General features: G+C 38.7%; 1 protein-coding gene across 5 annotated transcripts in view; it reads left to right on the plus strand.

The window, feature by feature from the left end:
- The window catches only part of atl (atlastin), a 37,324-nt gene that overhangs the window by 11,365 nt on the left and 6,076 nt on the right, over positions 1–19,883 (plus strand). For 4 of the 5 annotated variants that reach the window (XM_053757591.1, XM_053757590.1, XM_053757592.2 and 1 more), the window contains 11 exons: positions 5,895–6,118; positions 6,988–7,137; positions 8,157–8,312; positions 8,786–8,935; positions 9,500–9,638; positions 11,646–11,830; positions 13,284–13,427; positions 14,528–14,605; positions 15,597–15,811; positions 16,493–16,559; positions 17,897–18,032. In XM_053757591.1, coding sequence (XP_053613566.1) covers positions 5,895–6,118; positions 6,988–7,137; positions 8,157–8,312; positions 8,786–8,935; positions 9,500–9,638; positions 11,646–11,830; positions 13,284–13,427; positions 14,528–14,605; positions 15,597–15,811; positions 16,493–16,559; positions 17,897–18,013 — 1,625 coding nt within the window. In that variant the 3' untranslated portion in view covers positions 18,014–18,032. Of the gene's footprint in view, positions 1–3,163; positions 3,916–5,894; positions 6,119–6,987; positions 7,138–8,156; positions 8,313–8,785; positions 8,936–9,499; positions 9,639–11,645; positions 11,831–13,283; positions 13,428–14,527; positions 14,606–15,596; positions 15,812–16,492; positions 16,560–17,896; positions 18,033–19,883 lie in introns of those variants that run through there. The other variant, XM_053757593.2, reaches the window with a different exon arrangement.

Raw genomic sequence — 19,883 nt, forward strand, 5'->3', positions numbered from 1 at the left:
ACTGATCTTTGACCCCTGTTGCAGCTGCAGACACACTTCCAAGGCTTTCTAAGCCATGTGTACAATATTGTACAGTCCACCGCACGATGTTACTCTGCATGAATCTCTGTGCGTCGATAATATGAACGAATTTGCAATGGTTTGAAGCGCTGTTGGTCTGGTCTGGCCCAAAGTTACGGAAAATTGGCATTACTGCGTTTTCATGTCAGAGACGCGTTGACGTAAAAAGTTGAAGGTTCAGTTAAAGAGGGATATTTTTTTCGGAAAGAGAATTTTGGATACTACATAATCTACATGTTACTTAATATACCTTTTGACTATGTATATTATGTACTTTTATATATTATTAGAAAAAAAAAACATTGTAAGAAACAATAATGGTAAGCCGATCTGGTGATATGATAGGGACCAACACTGTTCAAATGAGTTTCTTTCGGCATTTCCTCTCAGCAGTGGTCGTTCCGAAATGCCAGTAGTTTGTAGCTTGTGAGAAATAACTATAAATATAAAGATTGACGAGAAAAAGTGCCTGTGAAAGTCTAATTTCTGAATAAATGATTTGAATTTGAATTTAATCAAACCAAAATCAAAATAAATATGAGGAAAGGGAGCTGACTTTTGACTCTCTTCTCCTTTTCTGATTATGTTTTAATTTCAAATGTATACCTTTTAGGTTTTTCATAATAATATGTTACTCATATTCCTCGACAACGACAGAAACAAGACTCAAAGCAGACTAATTTTATGCACCAAAAAGGTTTGTAAATAAAACTCAAACTCTTATTCTGTGCGCCAAAAACATACATATAAATTAAATTCTATTAAAGAATGGTTTAGATTTTTTTGAATCATATAGGGAAAACTATTTACTGATTCACTGTACAATAACGTCATCAGTTGGAGCACGGGACATTAGAAGTCCCCGTGCTTCACCCAGGTAGAGAACTTAGGTGAAGCACGGGTCCGGACCCATATAAATATACTATTGGGGACAAATATAAAATATCTTTTAAGTATTGTATATGATAAACATATCGACGAACTCAGGCTAATGCGGCCGCGAATCACGTTCATTACTTAGTTTATATGTGAGCTTCATCGACGCAAAGAGAAAAACCAGCAATGTACGAGAAATCCCCCAACAATTGGCAAATTTTTCGCCGATAAATAGTTTATATCTAACATAAGATTAACATAGAAAGAGTTAATATTTGCCATTGTTTAAAAATTAAAATTTTATGACGCAAACTAGAATCTGAGGACGTGGGTACTTAAAAAATATACTGAAAGTCACGTATATGAAAATATATATATATGCAAATTATGTTTTTTATAGGCACGCTAATTATATTCGTGTCATTGTCATACTGTATATTACATACGTGTAATCACTTTTGCAACAATTTTATGTGTACTTACATCATTGTATTAATCGATTTATTTATGTTTTATTATCTATACGATTATTATAAAGAGATAAGTGTTTGTGAGTTTGTATGTTTGAGGCGAGCAATCGCCGAAACTACCGAACCGATTTCAAAAATTCTTTCACCATTAGAATGGTATATTATGCAAGATTGATAGCAATCTATATAGCAATCTATATTTTATCTCAAAATTCCCACGGGAGCGAAGCCCCGGGCAACATTTAGTTATGTGTAAAATGGACGCAAGAAGTCCAATAATAAATTAACAATTGCAATAAAGTAATATAACTAAACAAAGTTACTGATTCTGCTCTAAATTTCTTAAAAAATATTTTATATCGCAATGATATATACACAAATATCACAGCCATTTTGATTCAACTGCCAAAAATCCAGGATGTTTGTGATAGACTGAATATAATGAATATTATCTTGCCTATAGAATAGACAGATAACAGATTATCAAATCCTTTTTAGTGGACCTTATGCCGCGGTAATAAATACCAATTTGCGATGTATCCGGAGAGTCTAACGTCGTGTACCGTCCGACCTTGTCCTTCGTGACCTAACCAACTATTCTTTCAAAATGCATGTCAGTCTTTGTGAGGTCGACAACAGCTGATGTAAGCGAGTGTATTTTCCTATACATCTTCAGTATTTGGTTCGGCTACTGTTAAATGTTGATATCCTATCATACAGATTAATGCAGTAATTTTCAGTGTAATATTTTTCGATGATTAAGCCGAATTTTGCTCAGTTATCTCACTCATTACAATTCATAATGATGTGATACTGTGTCTTATGTTCTTTGATGTGTAGTCCTGCCACTGCTAAAACCTCTACTGGGTGTCTTTCCAAGCGGCTAAGAGTGCAAGGCAAGGCATGTCTCTTGACATTTGATATGCAACAGTAGCATTGCAAAAGAGGGGTTGACGTTCGTATATCACAGCCGAATCTTCAATGTTTGACGACCTCGGTGGCGCAGTGGTAAAGTTCTTGCCACTGAATCGAGAGGTCCCGGGTTCGATCCCCGGTCGGGTCAAGATGGAAAATGATATTTTTCTGATTGGCCCGGGTCTTGGATGTTTATCTATATATGTATTTGTTATAAAATATAGTATCGTTGTGTTAGTATCCCATAACACAAGTCTCGAACTTACTTTGGGGCTAGCTCGATCTGTGTGATTTGTCCTAATATATTTATCTTTTTTTTATGTTTATTAATTTATGTCAGTAATACGCTGACTCTGGCTTTTCGACGTCACAGCCCTGTAAGAAAACGGCAACATGCGAAGTTGGGAGAGACTGTAAATACCTTAAAATGGAGTCGTTCGCTCTTGACGGTCCTATATACTTTTTCTGTACTATATCTTATGTACCAGTCTAATTTCCGTATTTTCTCGAGACGCTTATACCTCAGAACTCTATTCATTTTGAAATTTAATTTATAAAAAAATATATCTCGAATCCTCAAAACAAGATCTTTCAATTGATTGATTTGATTCAAAGTATCCTTTTTGTAGGACCTACACATAAACAGACCCACATGAATTTACGTGTTTTTATGAGGGTTCCGCGTTTTCTTCCTTTTGATGTACGGTACCCTAAAAATGGTAACCTAGCAACCGCTAACCCATATACTATAATATATATTATACAAGTGCAGGTTCAATAAATGCAGCTGCAACGCGATTGCGCGGCAAGGGTAAGGTCACCAGCTACGCAGTCAGCATCCGACCGGTCAAGTTCGGAGGCTCTGTTTTCGCTTAAATCTGTGTTAAATTAATCAATACCTAATTAGCCAGCTCTATTTCTTTCAAAATCTATGTTGAATAAAAGAACAATTAATGAAATTTGTGTCAAGTGAAGTAATGAATGTAGAATATTGTGTGATATCAGAATATGTGTGTTCGATTGCCTAATAAATAATAAGCCATGTCTAGTTGTTTTTATCGATCTGTGTTGAGTAAAAAATAAAAATTTAGCTAGATCAATGTTAAATAGAAGAATAACTAAGAAACTCTGTGCTAAATAATATAATAACTAATTTAAAAGATCTGTTCTTTCAGATCTGTATTCAAATATGAACTAATAATAATCAGCCACGTCTATATGTTTATAAATCTGTGTTCAATAGAGGAATATCTAATAAAAACTGTTTTAAATGTAGTAATTATATAAGATCTAATTGCTTAAATCTGTGTTACATTGCGTAATAAATAAATCGGCCAGGTCTAGTTGCTTTAAGATCTGTGTTAAATAAAATAGTAATAAAATGTGTATTAAATAAAAGACTAAATATGGGAGATATACTTGCTCAAATCTTTGTTGTGTAACAAATAATAACCCAGGTCTTTAAATTGCATTATACGAAAATCGTGTATTTCCTTTAAGTAATAAATAATGGAGTGGATGGTAAGACATCATTTTCCCGAGTTAGAAGCAGCTGGTGTGCTCACCATGACGGGGAAGGAACTTATAGCTTATCGTAAGTACTTTCTTGACATTCTCCGTTCACTTACTTTTACTTACTCCGTATATATTCCTAGTTGTTTTTATTCATAAATAAATATATTAAGACAAATCACACAGATTGAAATAGCCCCAAAGTAAGTTCGAGACTTGTGTTATGGGATAATAACTCAACGATACTATTTTTATAACAAATACATATATAGTCAAACATCCAAGACCCGGGCCAATCAGAAAAAGGTCATTGTCCATCATGACCCGACCGGGGATCGAACCCGGGACCTCTCGGTTCAAAGGCAAGCACTTTACCACACACACACACACCGAGGTCGTCTTTCGGACTTATGTAAAAATTGTCTATGTAAGAACGCATCATACATTTTTATAGTCAGTTAATATCCAGTTGCATAGGGTGAAGGGTTGGGGTTCGGAGGTGCGCAGCCTGAGAGAAGCCAAGCCACCATTAGGAGACCGCCACAATTGCATTGCAGCCGTGGTGAAGTTTGTTGCTCCGCTTCTTCACCTTCATCGGAAGTCGGCCGTATACTTAGAGCGAGGAAAAAAGAAGTCTGACCACGTGGCCAAAGCAAAATTATTAACGTTAATAAAGTAATTTGTTGTATAGAGATGTATATTAAGTTGAATAATTTAATTTAGAATTTGAACATTCAACAGCCAAACGAGATTCCTTAAATTAAATTTTATTCTATAAATTAAATTAAATCAAGCACTGGCTTCATCAAATGGTTTAGCGCCAGTAGTGTGCCGAATTCACCGGTTCTTCTCATTAGTAATGCGTTAAAACGCCTGTTATATTTTTACGGTCACTTTCTCCAGCCGAGCGGGTCTCCCATGCCAGCTGTTATCATCCACTGCATCTAGCACAATTCATTTTGGCAACAATTTTCTTTAAAGGGCAACATTAGAGTCCATTTTTTAACATTAACATTTTATATTTACATTTGTAAGTTTGATATTTACATTGTCGGAATTCGCCGAAGTTCGGCGAACTGTTTCTTGATATTTTATAGCCGGCATTAAAGTTTGATCCAGGATATCGATTTTACAGTCGTGTTATGGGTTTTTTTCGCAATTATCGACATGGTAAAGTCACATTGCGGTTCTCAGTTGTTGAACTCTGCTCGCATGAATATAATTATTACTTGATTACTTCATGTGCAATTTATACAGGTTAAACAACACTTACATGGATGGGTGTTGAGTGAATAATTCCGGGATACCGGCCTTTTTCAGTATCGAAAATAGATGCATTTGTTCCTATTATATACAGAAAAAACATTTTAAAGACGTCATGAATATTGGTGTTATATTATTGTTTGTTGTGACTATATTTCAATATTTTATTTATAAAAAATATATTATTTGTTTGTTAGAAAAAATTACAATTATGTAATTTCTCGATAAATTGTCGATTCAAGAATTTGTTTAAAGAAAAAGGGAAGCAAAAACAAACACCCACAAAACTTTATTGATTACGGAGATAGAAACGGATAGTAATTTCTATTATATGTAATAAGTATTATATATAAGTAATTTCTATTGTAAAGAAGAAATTTCTATAACTTTCCGTCCGGCTATATACGGCTAATTTCATAAACGAATACGATAGATTAGGCCGGGCACGTGATGAGGGACAAAAGATGTCAAGAATATATATATATATATATATATATATATATATATATCTCTTGCGTTACTGAGTGACTGATTGACAGACAACACACAGCCGAAACTGCTGGGCGTAGAAATAGAAAGCTGAAATTTGGTCCTAGGGCAGTGTAGGGGAGCACTAAGAAGGGATTTCCTGAAATTCCCACGGGAAACGAATTTTTACTGACATACGAAGTTGTGGGCAAAAAGTTAGTTCATAATATTAATTTTTATCAGACGATGAAAGTAGATGACATTCATACAGTGTAGAGTTATTTTCTATTGATTATTTGCTGCCGAAATGATTTAACTTATATTCAACAGTTACAGAGAAGCCGGCGCCGGCGCCGCGCACGGGACCCCATGGGGTCCAAGTGGTCAACACAGGCCCTGAACACACCTTCATCCTGGACGAGGATGCCCTGAACGAGCTGCTGGTGAGGGAAGACATCAAGGACAGGGCTGTGGTGGTGCTGTCCGTGGCCGGCGCCTTCCGGAAGGGCAAGTCCTTCTTGCTCGACTTCTTCCTCAGATACATGCACCACAAAGTAAGTGTTCTGGATGATAAATTATATAATAGAAACATAGTAGTAGTGGTAGTTTTTTTTTCCATATTTAAATTTCTAATTCTTAATAATAATCGCTGCGCTGACTGGCAGGATCGCCATGTGACGACTAATTTCGACGATAGTTCGTGTTAGACTCATTTGTTGATATCCTTATCTTACAATATATAATCTTACATCTAACTTAATGTTACTTCTACATTATAAAGAGGAAGTTTGTTTGGTTTGTTTGTAATAACTTTATTACATACTTAGATGTTGCCCGGGGCTTTGCTCCCGTGGGAATTTTGAGATAAAATATAGCCTATAGCAATCTTGGTTAATGTACCTTTCTGTTAATGGTTAAAGAATTTTTGAAAATGTTTGGTATTTCAGAGATTACCCGACTCAAACATACAAACTCACAAACGCTTTACCTTTTTATAATAATAGTATAGATTACAAACAAACAAATGTATACAAATAAGAACATATGTATATTAAAATGAATACAATAAGGAACATGTACAACAGGAAGAAAATCACCCGTATTAAAAAATTAGACACAATAGATTGTGTCAATTTTCGAAGGATCGTAATCGATAATTGTAAATACTCAATCATACACTTTAGTCAGAAATTAGAGAATACTGTTATTAACATGTTTTCTTACATATACTTTGTTAATTGTTTTAATTAATACCTATATTTTGTTAATCGACGTCTTTGGAGAAAAGGCCGCGGTGAAATTTGTTGCGCCTTCACCTGCGCTTCGGAAGTCGGCAGTAGACTTAGTTTAAGGTTTTTTTTTTCGACGTCAACAAGTGATGTTATATCATCCTATATTGATTTTTTTTTTTAATTTGTTTCAGTACGGCGCGGGCGGAGGCGGAGGCGACTGGTTGGGCTCCGATGATGAGCCCCTACACGGGTTCAGCTGGCGGGGAGGGTCGGAGCGGGACACCACCGGCATACTCATGTGGTCCGAGATATTTAAAGCTACTCTTGATGACGGCGAGAAGGTGAAGTCAACTTATAATCACCTTTGTTTATCATAGTGTTTTCCAGGTTTGTCTTCTGCCATTGAGCGTCAAGACCCAGGGTCCACTTTCTGACTGTATAATACAAAAGTACAATTACCACAATATAGTGCAAATATTTATAAACATATTAAGATGTAAAAATCGAATCGAAAGACGAATTTGAAGTATTAAATTAATTTTCAATTCCAACATGAGAGCAGCACATGACAGAGAAGGAAAAAGAAATACTTATTACAGCAGTGGGCGGAAACAATATAAATAAATATAAATATATTAGGACAAATCACACAGATTGAGCTAGTCCCAAAGTAAGTTCTAGACTTGTGTTATGGGATACTAACTCAACGATACTATATTTTATATACATATATATAGATAAACATCCAAGACCCGGGCCAATCAGAAAAAGATCATTGTCCATCATGACCCGACTGGGGATCGAACACGGGACCTCTCGGTTCAGAGGCAAGCACTTTACCACTGCGTGATGTGTGTGCGTGTGTGATGATGATGTTACTTTCTATATAAGTGTCGTATAAAAGCATATTTATGATTGATGTGAAGTAATAAAGAAGTTTACTGCACTCTCTTAGTTCACTTGTCTCTCTTTCCATACAAAGGTTGGCTGGAAGAAATTGCTTTTGCGATAAGTCAGCTTTTGCGCTCATTTACATTTGAATACTTTGTTGTGAACCTTGATACCTTGTTGGATTTTATGATGACCGCCGTGGCCTCATGGTCATAGCAGACCATGACAGACTGCTACACTGGAGGGCCCGGGTTCGAATCCCGGTCAGGTCAACATGAAAAATTATCTATCTATGTATATGTTATCTCTTATCTATATATATAGTTAGTATCCCATAACACAAGTCTCGAACTTACTTTAGGGCTAACTCAATCTGTGTCATTTGTATATATATATTTTTTAATACTTATGAGTCCTTCGTGAATTGTGCTGTAAAGAGTTCATCTATCTATCTATATAATGTACCCAGGTGGCAATCATCTTGCTGGACACGCAAGGCGCATTCGACAGTGAGTCGACAGTCCGCGACTGCGCGACAGTGTTCGCGCTGTCCACCATGCTGTCCTCCGTCCAGATCTACAACCTCTCGCAGAACATACAGGAGGACGACTTGCAGCATCTCCAGGCGAGTGGACTGTGGCTAGATGCCAAAACATTAACTTCGTCATCATCATATCGAGTGTGCCACCTAAAGGCGTCTGATATGATTTTTTACAACTACTTACCGCCATCTAGTGGCACACTAGTGAACTAAACTGTCCACCAGTGTGCCGGTTTCCTCACGATGTTTTCCTTCACCGGAAGCAAGTGGTGGTCTATGAAAACTACTGTATATGAGTCAGATTGGTATAAAAACGCATATGGCACGAGTAGAATACGAACCTGAGACCTTTCGATCCAAAGGTGGGCGTATTAACCATTACACCACCACCGCTTCAACATAAAACATGACTTTTAATATACACCCGGCAAGTTTTGAAAATTACGCCTAGTGTGTCGTAAAAATCGTGCTTGGCGTGTAATAGAAATTAAACTAGCGTGTCCTAAGAATCCCGCCTAGCGTGTAGTGTTCGTTCTATTTTTTTTTGTTTTTGGCAGCTATTCACAGAATATGGCCGCCTGGCGCTAGAAGACAGCGGTCGGACGCCGTTCCAAAGACTACAGTTTCTCGTTCGAGACTGGAGTTTCCCGTACGAGGCGCCCTACGGCGCTGAGGGTGGCCAGTCTATATTGCAGAGGAGACTCAAGGTGTGCATGTGCTTGCTGTTAGAAATAAAACACTTCTGTTGTGTTATTATGAAAATATCGAACTAAAGATGATAAAAATACGAATTTTAATCATAGTAATAAATAAATTTTACCAGTCTTAGAATACGCGATAAAAGAATAATTGAATTTTTACTTCGATTCCTTTTAAGAACTGATATTAATGCATGCGAAGTCGCGGGCAATAGCTAGTAAATTTATATAGTAAGTAATGTTTTTATGCATTTATCCTTTACTTAATAAAAGTCTTATTTTATTGGATTTGACCCGAGTCTTTCTTTCTTATTTCGAGTGTGTTATCGCTAACACCGGTGTCAGATTTTATAAAAGTCGCCAAAAGGCATCTGTCATGACTTTATAGTCTTATTATTTATTCTACATGTCGAAATCTAGTGGCAAATCGTCGTAAATTTACTAGTGATATTTTTTGAGTACGATTGGGACATTTGCAGGCGGTCTTTCGAAAATTAACAAGTAATTGATAAAAATATGATTGTGGATCTAGTATATACGGCTAGACTGAGTGTCGGTTGCGGTGTGCCGCAGGTGTCGGACAAGCAGCACCCGGAGCTGCAGTCGCTGCGCAAGCACATCACGTCCTGCTTCGCGGAGATCGCTTGCTTCCTCATGCCGCATCCCGGCCTGCGCGTCGCCACCAACCCGCACTTCGACGGCCGCCTCAGCGGTGAGTGCCCGGGGTTCTACTCTATGAGTGTACGACCTATCATCATACACTTCTAATAATTAATACTTACATAGACGCTTTTACAGGTCAAATTTAGGTATGGGTCGTTACGCATTTTTAACACACATAAAACATCTATTTTAAAACGATCAATTTTAAAACCAATTCAAGGTCAACAAAACGAAATAAATTGTGCAAATAACACAATTATCTAAATCAATCTTATTACGATATAATAAGATAGACTATCGCACGACCGCACAGCGCCGAAAGTTAACGTTGCAACTGATTAGACACACCCATCTCTTTTCATCCTACGGAACGAACGGGTGGTTGAGCGAGCGAGATGTTTGTTTCATTCGTTCATTTCGTTGTGTTGTCATTTCTCCGCGTCCGCACACGAACTAATAGAACGTAACGCCAACGTGGAGATAGACTAGTACACGGTCATATACCGCGGACGAAGATGTACTCCAATAACTGTTATGGAATGTGTATAAAAATTTATAATAAGATCCCTGAGGCCATAAAAGCTTTACCATTCCGAAGGTTCAAGAAAGCTATGCATGATTTATTATTGACTGAACGTTTTTATAGTGTTAATGATTATCTTCAGGCCAAAATGTAATGGGATTGAATTTATTTTATAATCATTGACATTGTTTTTATTTATACTTATATTTTTATTTTTTATTTTGACATCGTAATAATTAGATGAAATTGTATTGAATTATTATTATTGTGAACTATTTAATAAGATACATATATTTTCCTACGCCTCAGGTGGCAGAATATGTTTGACTCTAATTTATATAAGACCATCTGTATACCTACACATGTTTTAAAGGAATAAATTATTATGATTATGACATCGTGAGTTTGACGTTGTGGGATATAGACGGTTGTGAAAAATAGACAGTTGTCAAAGTCACTCCAAACGTTTGCGTTGTTGTCCAGCCACAACGTTATGAAAACCATGTATGCTATATAACGCCCACTCCTAAGGTCAATACACCTTTTTTGACCCAGTATCGACTAAGTATATACAGCACATATTGCACATTCTTACTGACGTCAATAGCATAGCGTTAAATCTAGATAAAAATAATAAATTACTTTAATTACTATGTACGTTTATCACTCTACGGGTTTGGGTTTGCATTAAGCACAGCATCTCGTGTGGTTATACCATACGTGAAGAAAGAATATGTGGGCCCTATCTGGCTAGCAACACTGGGTGTTTATCGAGCGATATTGACTGTTGTCTTTGGTATTGTAATGGTAAATAGTTGGTCAAAAATCCATCTTCTGCACTTTTTAGACAGACTGTATACAGGGTCATCTGGTATCTAACGCATAACCTTCCAAAGGCGCATAAGGTACATAGAGATTAACATCTTTAGTAGTTTGTAGCTTGTGAAAAATAACTATAAATATAAAGATTGACGAGAAAAAGTGCCTGTGAAGGTCTAATTTCTGAATAAATGATTTTGAATTTTTTTTTTTTTGTTCTACGACCTTTGTCTAAACGTGATAAAAACAATTTTCCTTTTTTTAGTTTTCATAATCTATAAAACGTTAGCTATATGTTCGATTCCGCTACATAACGCTACTGTGCTGTCTCGTGTTGCCTGGCTGTTACATTGAGTTAAGATGTGTAGAATCGCTAATTAGATTGTATTTTTTTTTATAGGAAAAAAAAGACGAATCACGAAACGTCGTAAAATAAAAGTTGTTTGTTTTGTGTCACAAGAAAAAAACCATCTATCCTATTCGCGATCAACTCAAAAACTACTGCGAATTTTCATGCGGTTTTCAACAATAGGTAGTGTGATTTATGAGGAAGGTGTATGTATTTTTGCTCGAGCGAAGCGTGGACGGGCCGCTAATAATCTATATACACAACGTCGATTAACGATGTACCGCACTTCTCCGCTCACCTAGGATGCCGGATTACATTCCGATTCCATTATAGGTCGTTTAATCTCGCTATATTTATTTTGCCAGACATCGAACCCGAGTTCAAGCGGTCGCTGCAGCAGCTGGTACCGATGCTGCTGGCGCCGCAGAACCTCGTGCCGAAGCTGATCAACGGTCAGAAGGTGAAGTGCAAGGATCTGGTGCAGTACTTCAAATCCTATATGAATATCTACAAGGGCAATGAACTGCCGGAGCCGAAGAGCATGCTTGTGGTTAGTATTTTTATAGCATTTTATCTGATATATTTTAAGCCTGTTTGTTTTTCAAATAAATAAATAAATATATTAGGACAAATCACACAGATTGAGCTAGCCCCAAAGTAAGTTCTATACTTGTGTTATGGCATACAAACTCAACGATACTATATTTTATAACAAATACATATATAGATAAACATCCAAGACCCGGGCCAATCAGAAAAAGATCATTTTCCATCATGACCCGACCGGGGATCGAACCCGGGACATCTCGGTTCAGAGGCAAGCACTTTACCACTTCGCCACCGAGGACGTCGAAATAAATAAATAATAATTGTCAGATGCAAACAGGATACTACTTATTGCTCGCGGCTCTGTCTACGGTAAAAAGTATTTATAATTCTCCAGCTACCTCGACATCAAAAATCTCAACAATCCATAGTTTAATTTAAACGTGAAAGGACAAAGAATGTATTTCTTTTTCATTTCACATGTATAATATTAGCTCAGATAAAAGAGATTCATAAAATTGTTGATGGGATTACTTAAGGCGAAACAGCCGCCAATGGCGACAATGCAGTCAGGGTTGTCACAAAATGTGAAAGTCGTGATAATGTATCTGTATTAATTTTATTTTCTAAAAGTTATATTTCAAAATAGTTTTACCTTTTGAGTACAAAATTTTTATTTAATATACATAACGACTCGAACAGAAGAACGGACGGCCCCAAAGGTAAAAAAATATACTTCATTTTTTACCTTTGGGGCCGTCCATTATTAACGTTGAAGCGGTGGTGGTGTAATGGCTTAAGACGCCTGTGGGTCGAAAGGTCTCAGGTTCATATCCTACTCGTGCCATATGAGTTTATATATCAATCTGACTCATTGTATAGTAGTTTTCATAAACCACTTGCTTCCGGTGAAGGAAAACATCGTGAGGAAACCTGCACACTGGTGGACAGTTTAGTTCACTAGAGTGTATGTTGACTACCCGCCACTAGATGTCGGTAAATAAATAAATATATATATTAGGAAAAATCACACAGATTGAGCTAGCCCCAAAGTAAGACTTGTGTTATGGGATACTAACTCAACGATACTATATTGTATAACAAATACATATATAGATGAACATCCAAGACCCGGGCCAATCAGAAAAAGATCATTTTCCATCATGACCCGACCGGGGCTCGAACCCGGGACCTCTCGGTTCAGAGGCAAGCACTTTACCACTGCGCCACCGAGGTCGTCAAGTCGAGGTCGTCGGTAAGTAGTAGTAAAAGTCATGTCAAATACCTCTAGGCGACTTGAATAAAATCAGACACCAGTGTTAACAATAACACACTCGATATGATGATGGTTGTTTACGTGATATTTTAACCCCAAACTTTGTGATGCGTGGTTGAGGTTTAAGACCGGATCAATGACGTGTATTTGTTGGCAGGTAATAAAATGTGTTTGTGTACAGGCGACGGCGGAGGCGAACAACCTGACGGCGGTGGCGGAGGCCAAGGAGGTGTACACGAGCCTGATGGAGGAGGTCTGCGGCGGCGCCAAGCCCTATCTGCAGGCGCGGCTGCTGGACGCCGAGCACGCGCGCGTGAGGGACAAGGTAACCGCTGTTTTCATATACTTTTTGACTATGTGTACATTATGTACTTCGATATATTATTAGAAAAAACAAATCGTAAGAAACAATAATGTTAAGCCCTTCTGGCATGATAGGGACTGACACTGTTCAAATGAGTTTCTTTCGGCATTTCCTCTCAGCAGTGGTCGTTCCGAAATGCCAGAAAAGTGCCTGTGAATGTCGTAATTTTTGAATGAATGATTTGAATTTGGAGCAGCCAGATGGTGAAACAACCGGATAGATCAGAAAAGCCTTACTTTTTAGGATAATTCACTTTACAAGCATACTATGCCTAATGGTTCCCCATGTCCACTGCACTCACTTCAGTTGTTTTTTTTTTCTCTTATACGTCAAATACAGCTTCAAATATATTTTATTTTTAAAACTAATAAGTAATAAATGCCAAATCGAGACCGACCATACAGTTAACCACATTACAGTAATATTTGTTTTTGTTATACACAACAAAAACAAAAAGGAAACTAAGTACAAAGGTACTATTAATTTCTATATAATTTTCTTCCATTTTTGATGTGTTGATGTGTTGTTTCAAATCAACAAAAACACATACACAAAATTTTGATGTTTCATCTCTTACTTTCAATTCTACATAAACGCATACACAGAAATTTGGTTGATGTTTCAGTACAACTACTTAGTTTCTCTAGCAAACAAAATGTATTTATTTATTTTATTTATTTGTTATGTATATCCTACATGTGTATCCTATTACAACTTATTTTATTTATTTATTCAAATTTTGACATTTTTAATAATGATGTAAATTCGTCTTCCTAAATTTTAATATATATATAAGATCTATATATATTTGTTAATTGACGTCCTTGGAGAAAAGGCTGCCGTGAAGTTTGTTGCGCCGCTTCTTCTTCACCTGCGCTTTGAAAGCCGGCAGTAGACTTAGTTTAAGTAATTTTTTGTCTTCAATAAGTGATGTATATAATCCTAAATTGAATAAAGAATTTTGAATTTGAACAGTATTTATAAAATGAAGAAAAAAAAATTAAAAGCATTATTCTAATACGGTTTGGTAGAATTTAACACTATATACATTTGATTTGTAGGCGCTGCACGCGTTCCACGCCAAGCGGAAGATGGGCGGGCAGGAGTTCAGTCAGGCCTACTGCGAACAACTCACACAGGTTATATTTTTGTCTCTCTTTCTCTCTCTCTCTCTCTATCTCTCACTCTTCACGTGCGCGCGCATTTTGTTTTAAACAAGCTTGTTTATTGGGATGCAATCTTGAAGCAGATATCTTTAATTGAGGTTGTATCGATGATGAGATTTTATAAAAAACTTATTATCGAAATGTTCCCGCACTTCGATAATAAATTTTCTACTATATTTCGTGTTCTATTTCTGAATAAATGATTTGATTTTGATTTTGTTCATGGTTTTGTTTTCATGTCAGAAGGTTGCCTGCGAACAATCAAGAAGAAAGATTCAGGTCGCCTATTGCATTACCTTGTTCCCCTATTTAATTCTCGGTGATGGGCGAGCGGCAGAATCCAAATTTTTTTCTTGCATCCCGCACATTGATCACCATCATCGAAGCAGAACTTGCAAACCGAGCACCTATCCATTGTTAGAATGAGGGTTTGGACAAAAAAGGAATTATGAAAAAAAAATTAGAAATTAAAACAATAAAGTTGGAGTTCGTGCGTATCGCGAGTTTGTAACCACTGGAATTGTCGGAGCCAGTTGACGCGTATGGTCGTGATGCGTGCTCACAGCGAACTGACACACTTACAGCGAAGCTTGAAGTTGTATGTAATATTATAAATGCAAAAGTACTCTTAAGTTTCTTTGTTACCACATCACGCTTTATCTGCTTAACCAATCTTCTTGAAATTTTGCATACATGTAGCGTGAAGTCTGGGAAAGGAAATAGGGTATCTCTCATCCCGGAAAACAACTGTTCCCGCGGGCAAAATTAATGTTACACCAGTCTAAATTAATGTTAATATTACAAACGCGAAAGTGAGTTTGTTACTTCTTCACGCTCTATCTATTCAACAAATATACTTGAAACTTTGCATACGTATATTTTGAAGTACGGCGAAGGACGTAGGACAAAAGCTAGTCTAAAAATTATGTGCAATAAATGTATTTTGTATTGTATATTCTCCCAGGACATAGAAGACCAGTTCAATCAGTTTCGAGCGCACAACGAGAGCAAGAACATTTTCAAAGCGGCGCGAACGCCCTCAGTCTTCTTCGCTATAGCGCTGTTCTTCTACGTCGTGAGCGGGATACTGGGCTTGGTGGGCTTGTACCCGCTCGCCAACCTCGCCAACTTGGCGATGGGGCTGGCTTTGTTGACCCTTGTGCTGTGGGCGTACATCAGGTAAGTCATTTTAAACCTTATCCCTGTTTATTATGATCTATTTTACAATAAATCTACTCTTTTATGACATCAGTGGAATACTCTGCTCGACTGGCTGCCAGATATTAACAATATCAGCTACCAACGCTACATGATACCATAGTTTATAAAAAAAATTGGGTAAAATCCTTTAAATTCAAATTCAAAATTCTTTATTCAATTTAGGATGATATACATCACTTATTGACGTCAAAAAAATTACTTAAACTAAGTCTACTGCCGGCTTCCAAAACGCAAGTGAAGAAGAAGCGACGCAACAAACTTCACCGCAGCCTTTTCTCCAAGGACGTCAATTAACAAATATAGGTCTTATATCAACAAATATAGGTCTTAACTAGATTTTGCAAATGTTTCATTTTAATTAGATATAATTAATGTTTTCAATTCGACGACCTCGGTGGCGCAGTGGTAAGGTTCTTGCCACTGAACCGAGAGGTCCCGGGTTCGATCCCCGGTCGGGTCACGATGGAAAACGATCTTTTTCTGATTGGCCCGGGTCTTGGATGTTTATTTATATATGTATTTATTATAAAATATAGTATCGTTGAGTTAGTATCCCATAACACAAGTCTCGAACTTACTTTGGGACTAGCTCAATCTGTGTGATTTGTCCCAATATATTTATTTAATTATTGTTCCCAGGTACAGCGGTGAGATGCGGGAAATGGGCGTCACAATCGACGAGACCGCCAATGTTCTGTGGGACAATGTAAGTGTTTTATTTATTGATTTGTTATTTTATTTTTTATAATTAAAATCGTAATAAATATAATAATATACCTAAATATAAACATACGTAAAAATATAATAAACACGTGACTACATCTAAAATAAATAATGAGTAACATAAACTTGACGAAAATATATAGCCCTTCTCCCATTGCAGCGTCCGTCAGGGTCCTTAATTGTTACTATTTATTGTAAACAAAGACCTGTATGACGTTAAGGAAGCAATAAATGATTTGCTCTCTATTTTATCGGCGAGACTAGTTATAAGAACCCTATTTTTTGCCGTGAACATGCAAGCGGGATTTATTACATGATATGACGCAATTATATTATAACCTGCAGAAGTTAAATTACTAGCACCCTAAGAGACAAAGGGATACAAAGTGTCTGTTTACAAATACATTATATTTGGAGTCCGGCCGAATATTCGGTTTCGGTTTCGATTTTAAAATCGAATTTCCGTAGTTGTGTCTCTAAGCTAAAAAAAAAACATTTTTATTTTTTTTTTATAAAAAATATTGTTACTAACCAAAATTGTCACGATTCCATAGTTTTTCTGTCGGACATTACTCTGGCAAAGTTTTGCAAAATATTTAGAGAATGTATTAATATATTTTAGAGAATATCTTATAGCCAGAGCAGCGACCAAAAGTATATTAAATACTTGAGTCAAATCATATAAGCGAAGACCAATAAGACGCCGCGCGCCGTCAATAGCATTATATTGCATCGTCATACAGATCCTTCGGCATCGGAAAGACAGCAAATGTTATTTCAATTCTATATTGCAGTGGGGTATGGCTCTGATTAAGGTAAAGGCGTACTATTAAATGCATTCAACAAATAAACCTTTAAGTCAAATTTAATTAATTAATCGTTCGCCACGAACACAATAAATTATTAAATTATGAATATTTCAAAAACGACTTAATCGATTTTGTTTCCCCACGAAATTAAAAATTCTATTTTAAATTTCATCATAATCAGACCAACGGTTCGAAAGTTATCGCTTTACAAACATGTATTTTTGCCCCAAGTTGACTTGTTGAAGACATCTCTCGCTTCGCTCGCTCGGTCAATTATTAATTTAATTAATATTGTTGTAAATTGTGGCCCCCCTTTTTCCGGGGTTTTCTATTCAGGTTCTAATCGCCTTGAAGCCAAGTCTAGGTTATGTAATATTTCATTATGACCTAGCTTCAAGACGATTAGAACCTGCGTACAAATATAATTGTATAATATTTATAGGATTGAAAATATGAATGTGTAAATGTAAAGGCATAGAGTTGCTTTAGAATGTTGACATGCGTTTACCAGATGATGAAGCCGATGTACCAGGCGTGCCTGGAGAAGGGTATGCAGCACGCGGCGGCCGCGGCGGCCGAGCGCGCGCTGGCCGCGCCCGCCGCCAACGGCAAGCTCAAGCAGTTGTGATGCTCCGCCCGTCTCCACGGTAACTGTAGCATTCACCACACGCCAGCTAGCGCCCGTCTCCACGGTAACTGTAGCATTCACCACACGCCAGCTAGCGCCCGTCTCCACGGTAACTGTAGCATTCACCACACGCCAGCTAGCGCCCGTCTCCACGGTAACTGTAGCATTCACCACACGCCAGCTAGCGCCCGTCTCCACGGTAACTGTAGCATTCACCACACGCCAGCTAGCGCCCGTCTCCACGGTAACTGTAGCATTCACCACACGCCAGCTAGCGCCCGTCTCCACGGTAACTGTAGCATTCACCACACGCCAGCTAGCGCCCGTCTCCACGGTAACTGTAGCATTCACCACACGCCAGCTAGCGCCCGTCTCCACGGTAACTGTAGCATTCACCACACGCCAGCTAGCGCCCGTCTCCACGGTAACTGTAGCATTCACCACACGCCAGCTAGCGCCCGTCTCCACGGTAACTGTAGCATTCACCACACGCCAGCTAGCGCCCGTCTCCACGGTAACTGTAGCATTCACCACACGCCAGCTAGCGCCCGTCTCCACGGTAACTGTAGCATTCACCACACGCCAGCTAGCGCCCGTCTCCACGGTAACTGTAGCATTCACCACACGCCAGCTAGCGCCCGTCTCCACGGTAACTGTAGCATTCACCACACGCCAGCTAGCGCCCGTCTCCACGGTAACTGTAGCATTCACCACACGCCAGCTAGCGCCCGTCTCCACGGTAACTGTAGCATTCACCACACGCCAGCTAGCGCCCGTCTCCACGGTAACTGTAGCATTCACCACACGCCAGCTAGCGCCCGTCTCCACGGTAACTGTAGCATTCACCACACGCCAGCTAGCGCCCGTCTCCACGGTAACTGTAGCATTCACCACACGCCAGCTAGCGCCCGTCTCCACGGTAACTGTAGCATTCACCACACGCCAGCTAGCGCCCGTCTCCACGGTAACTGTAGCATTCACCACACGCCAGCTAGCGCCCGTCTCCACGGTAACTGTAGCATTCACCACACGCCAGCTAGCGCCCGTCTCCACGGTAACTGTAGCATTCACCACACGCCAGCTAGCGCCCGTCTCCACGGTAACTGTAGCATTCACCACACGCCAGCTAGCGCCCGTCTCCACGGTAACTGTAGCATTCACCACACGCCAGCTAGCGCCCGTCTCCACGGTAACTGTAGCATTCACCACACGCCAGCTAGCGCCCGTCTCCACGGTAACTGTAGCATTCACCACACGCCAGCTAGCGCCCGTCTCCACGGTAACTGTAGCATTCACCACACGCCAGCTAGCGCCCGTCTCCACGGTAACTGTAGCATTCACCACACGCCAGCTAGCGCCCGTCTCCACGGTAACTGTAGCATTCACCACACGCCAGCTAGCGCCCGTCTCCACGGTAACTGTAGCATTCACCACACGCCAGCTAGCGCCCGTCTCCACGGTAACTGTAGCATTCACCACACGCCAGCTAGTTGACCTCAAGCGGTTGTGATCTCTCCTATCCCCGCCCGCCTTAGTTTGGATGACCATGCATCCAGGATTGGAATTCCTCAGCGGTTTACTGCACGGATATGAATTTTTGACCACTCCATTTATTATTATGGAGTATTAATGGAGTGGTTTGTCATTGCAAACACATGTTGACAATCAACCAGAGTGCATGTTTCCTTGCGATGTTTTCCTTCACAGGAAGTGGAAAAGTAGGAAAGCGGACATCGAGCAAGGGACCTGGAAGACTCAATGTGTGACAAAAAAATCATATCCGTGAAGTAAACCGCTGAGGAATTCCATTCCTGGATGCACCGACCGGCCATGCATTATCATAATAATCATTGTGGCCATTACGAGAAAT

Source organism: Plodia interpunctella, chromosome 17 (genome assembly GCF_027563975.2).
Source record: "Plodia interpunctella isolate USDA-ARS_2022_Savannah chromosome 17, ilPloInte3.2, whole genome shotgun sequence".
Classification (NCBI taxonomy): domain Eukaryota; kingdom Metazoa; phylum Arthropoda; class Insecta; order Lepidoptera; family Pyralidae; genus Plodia; species Plodia interpunctella.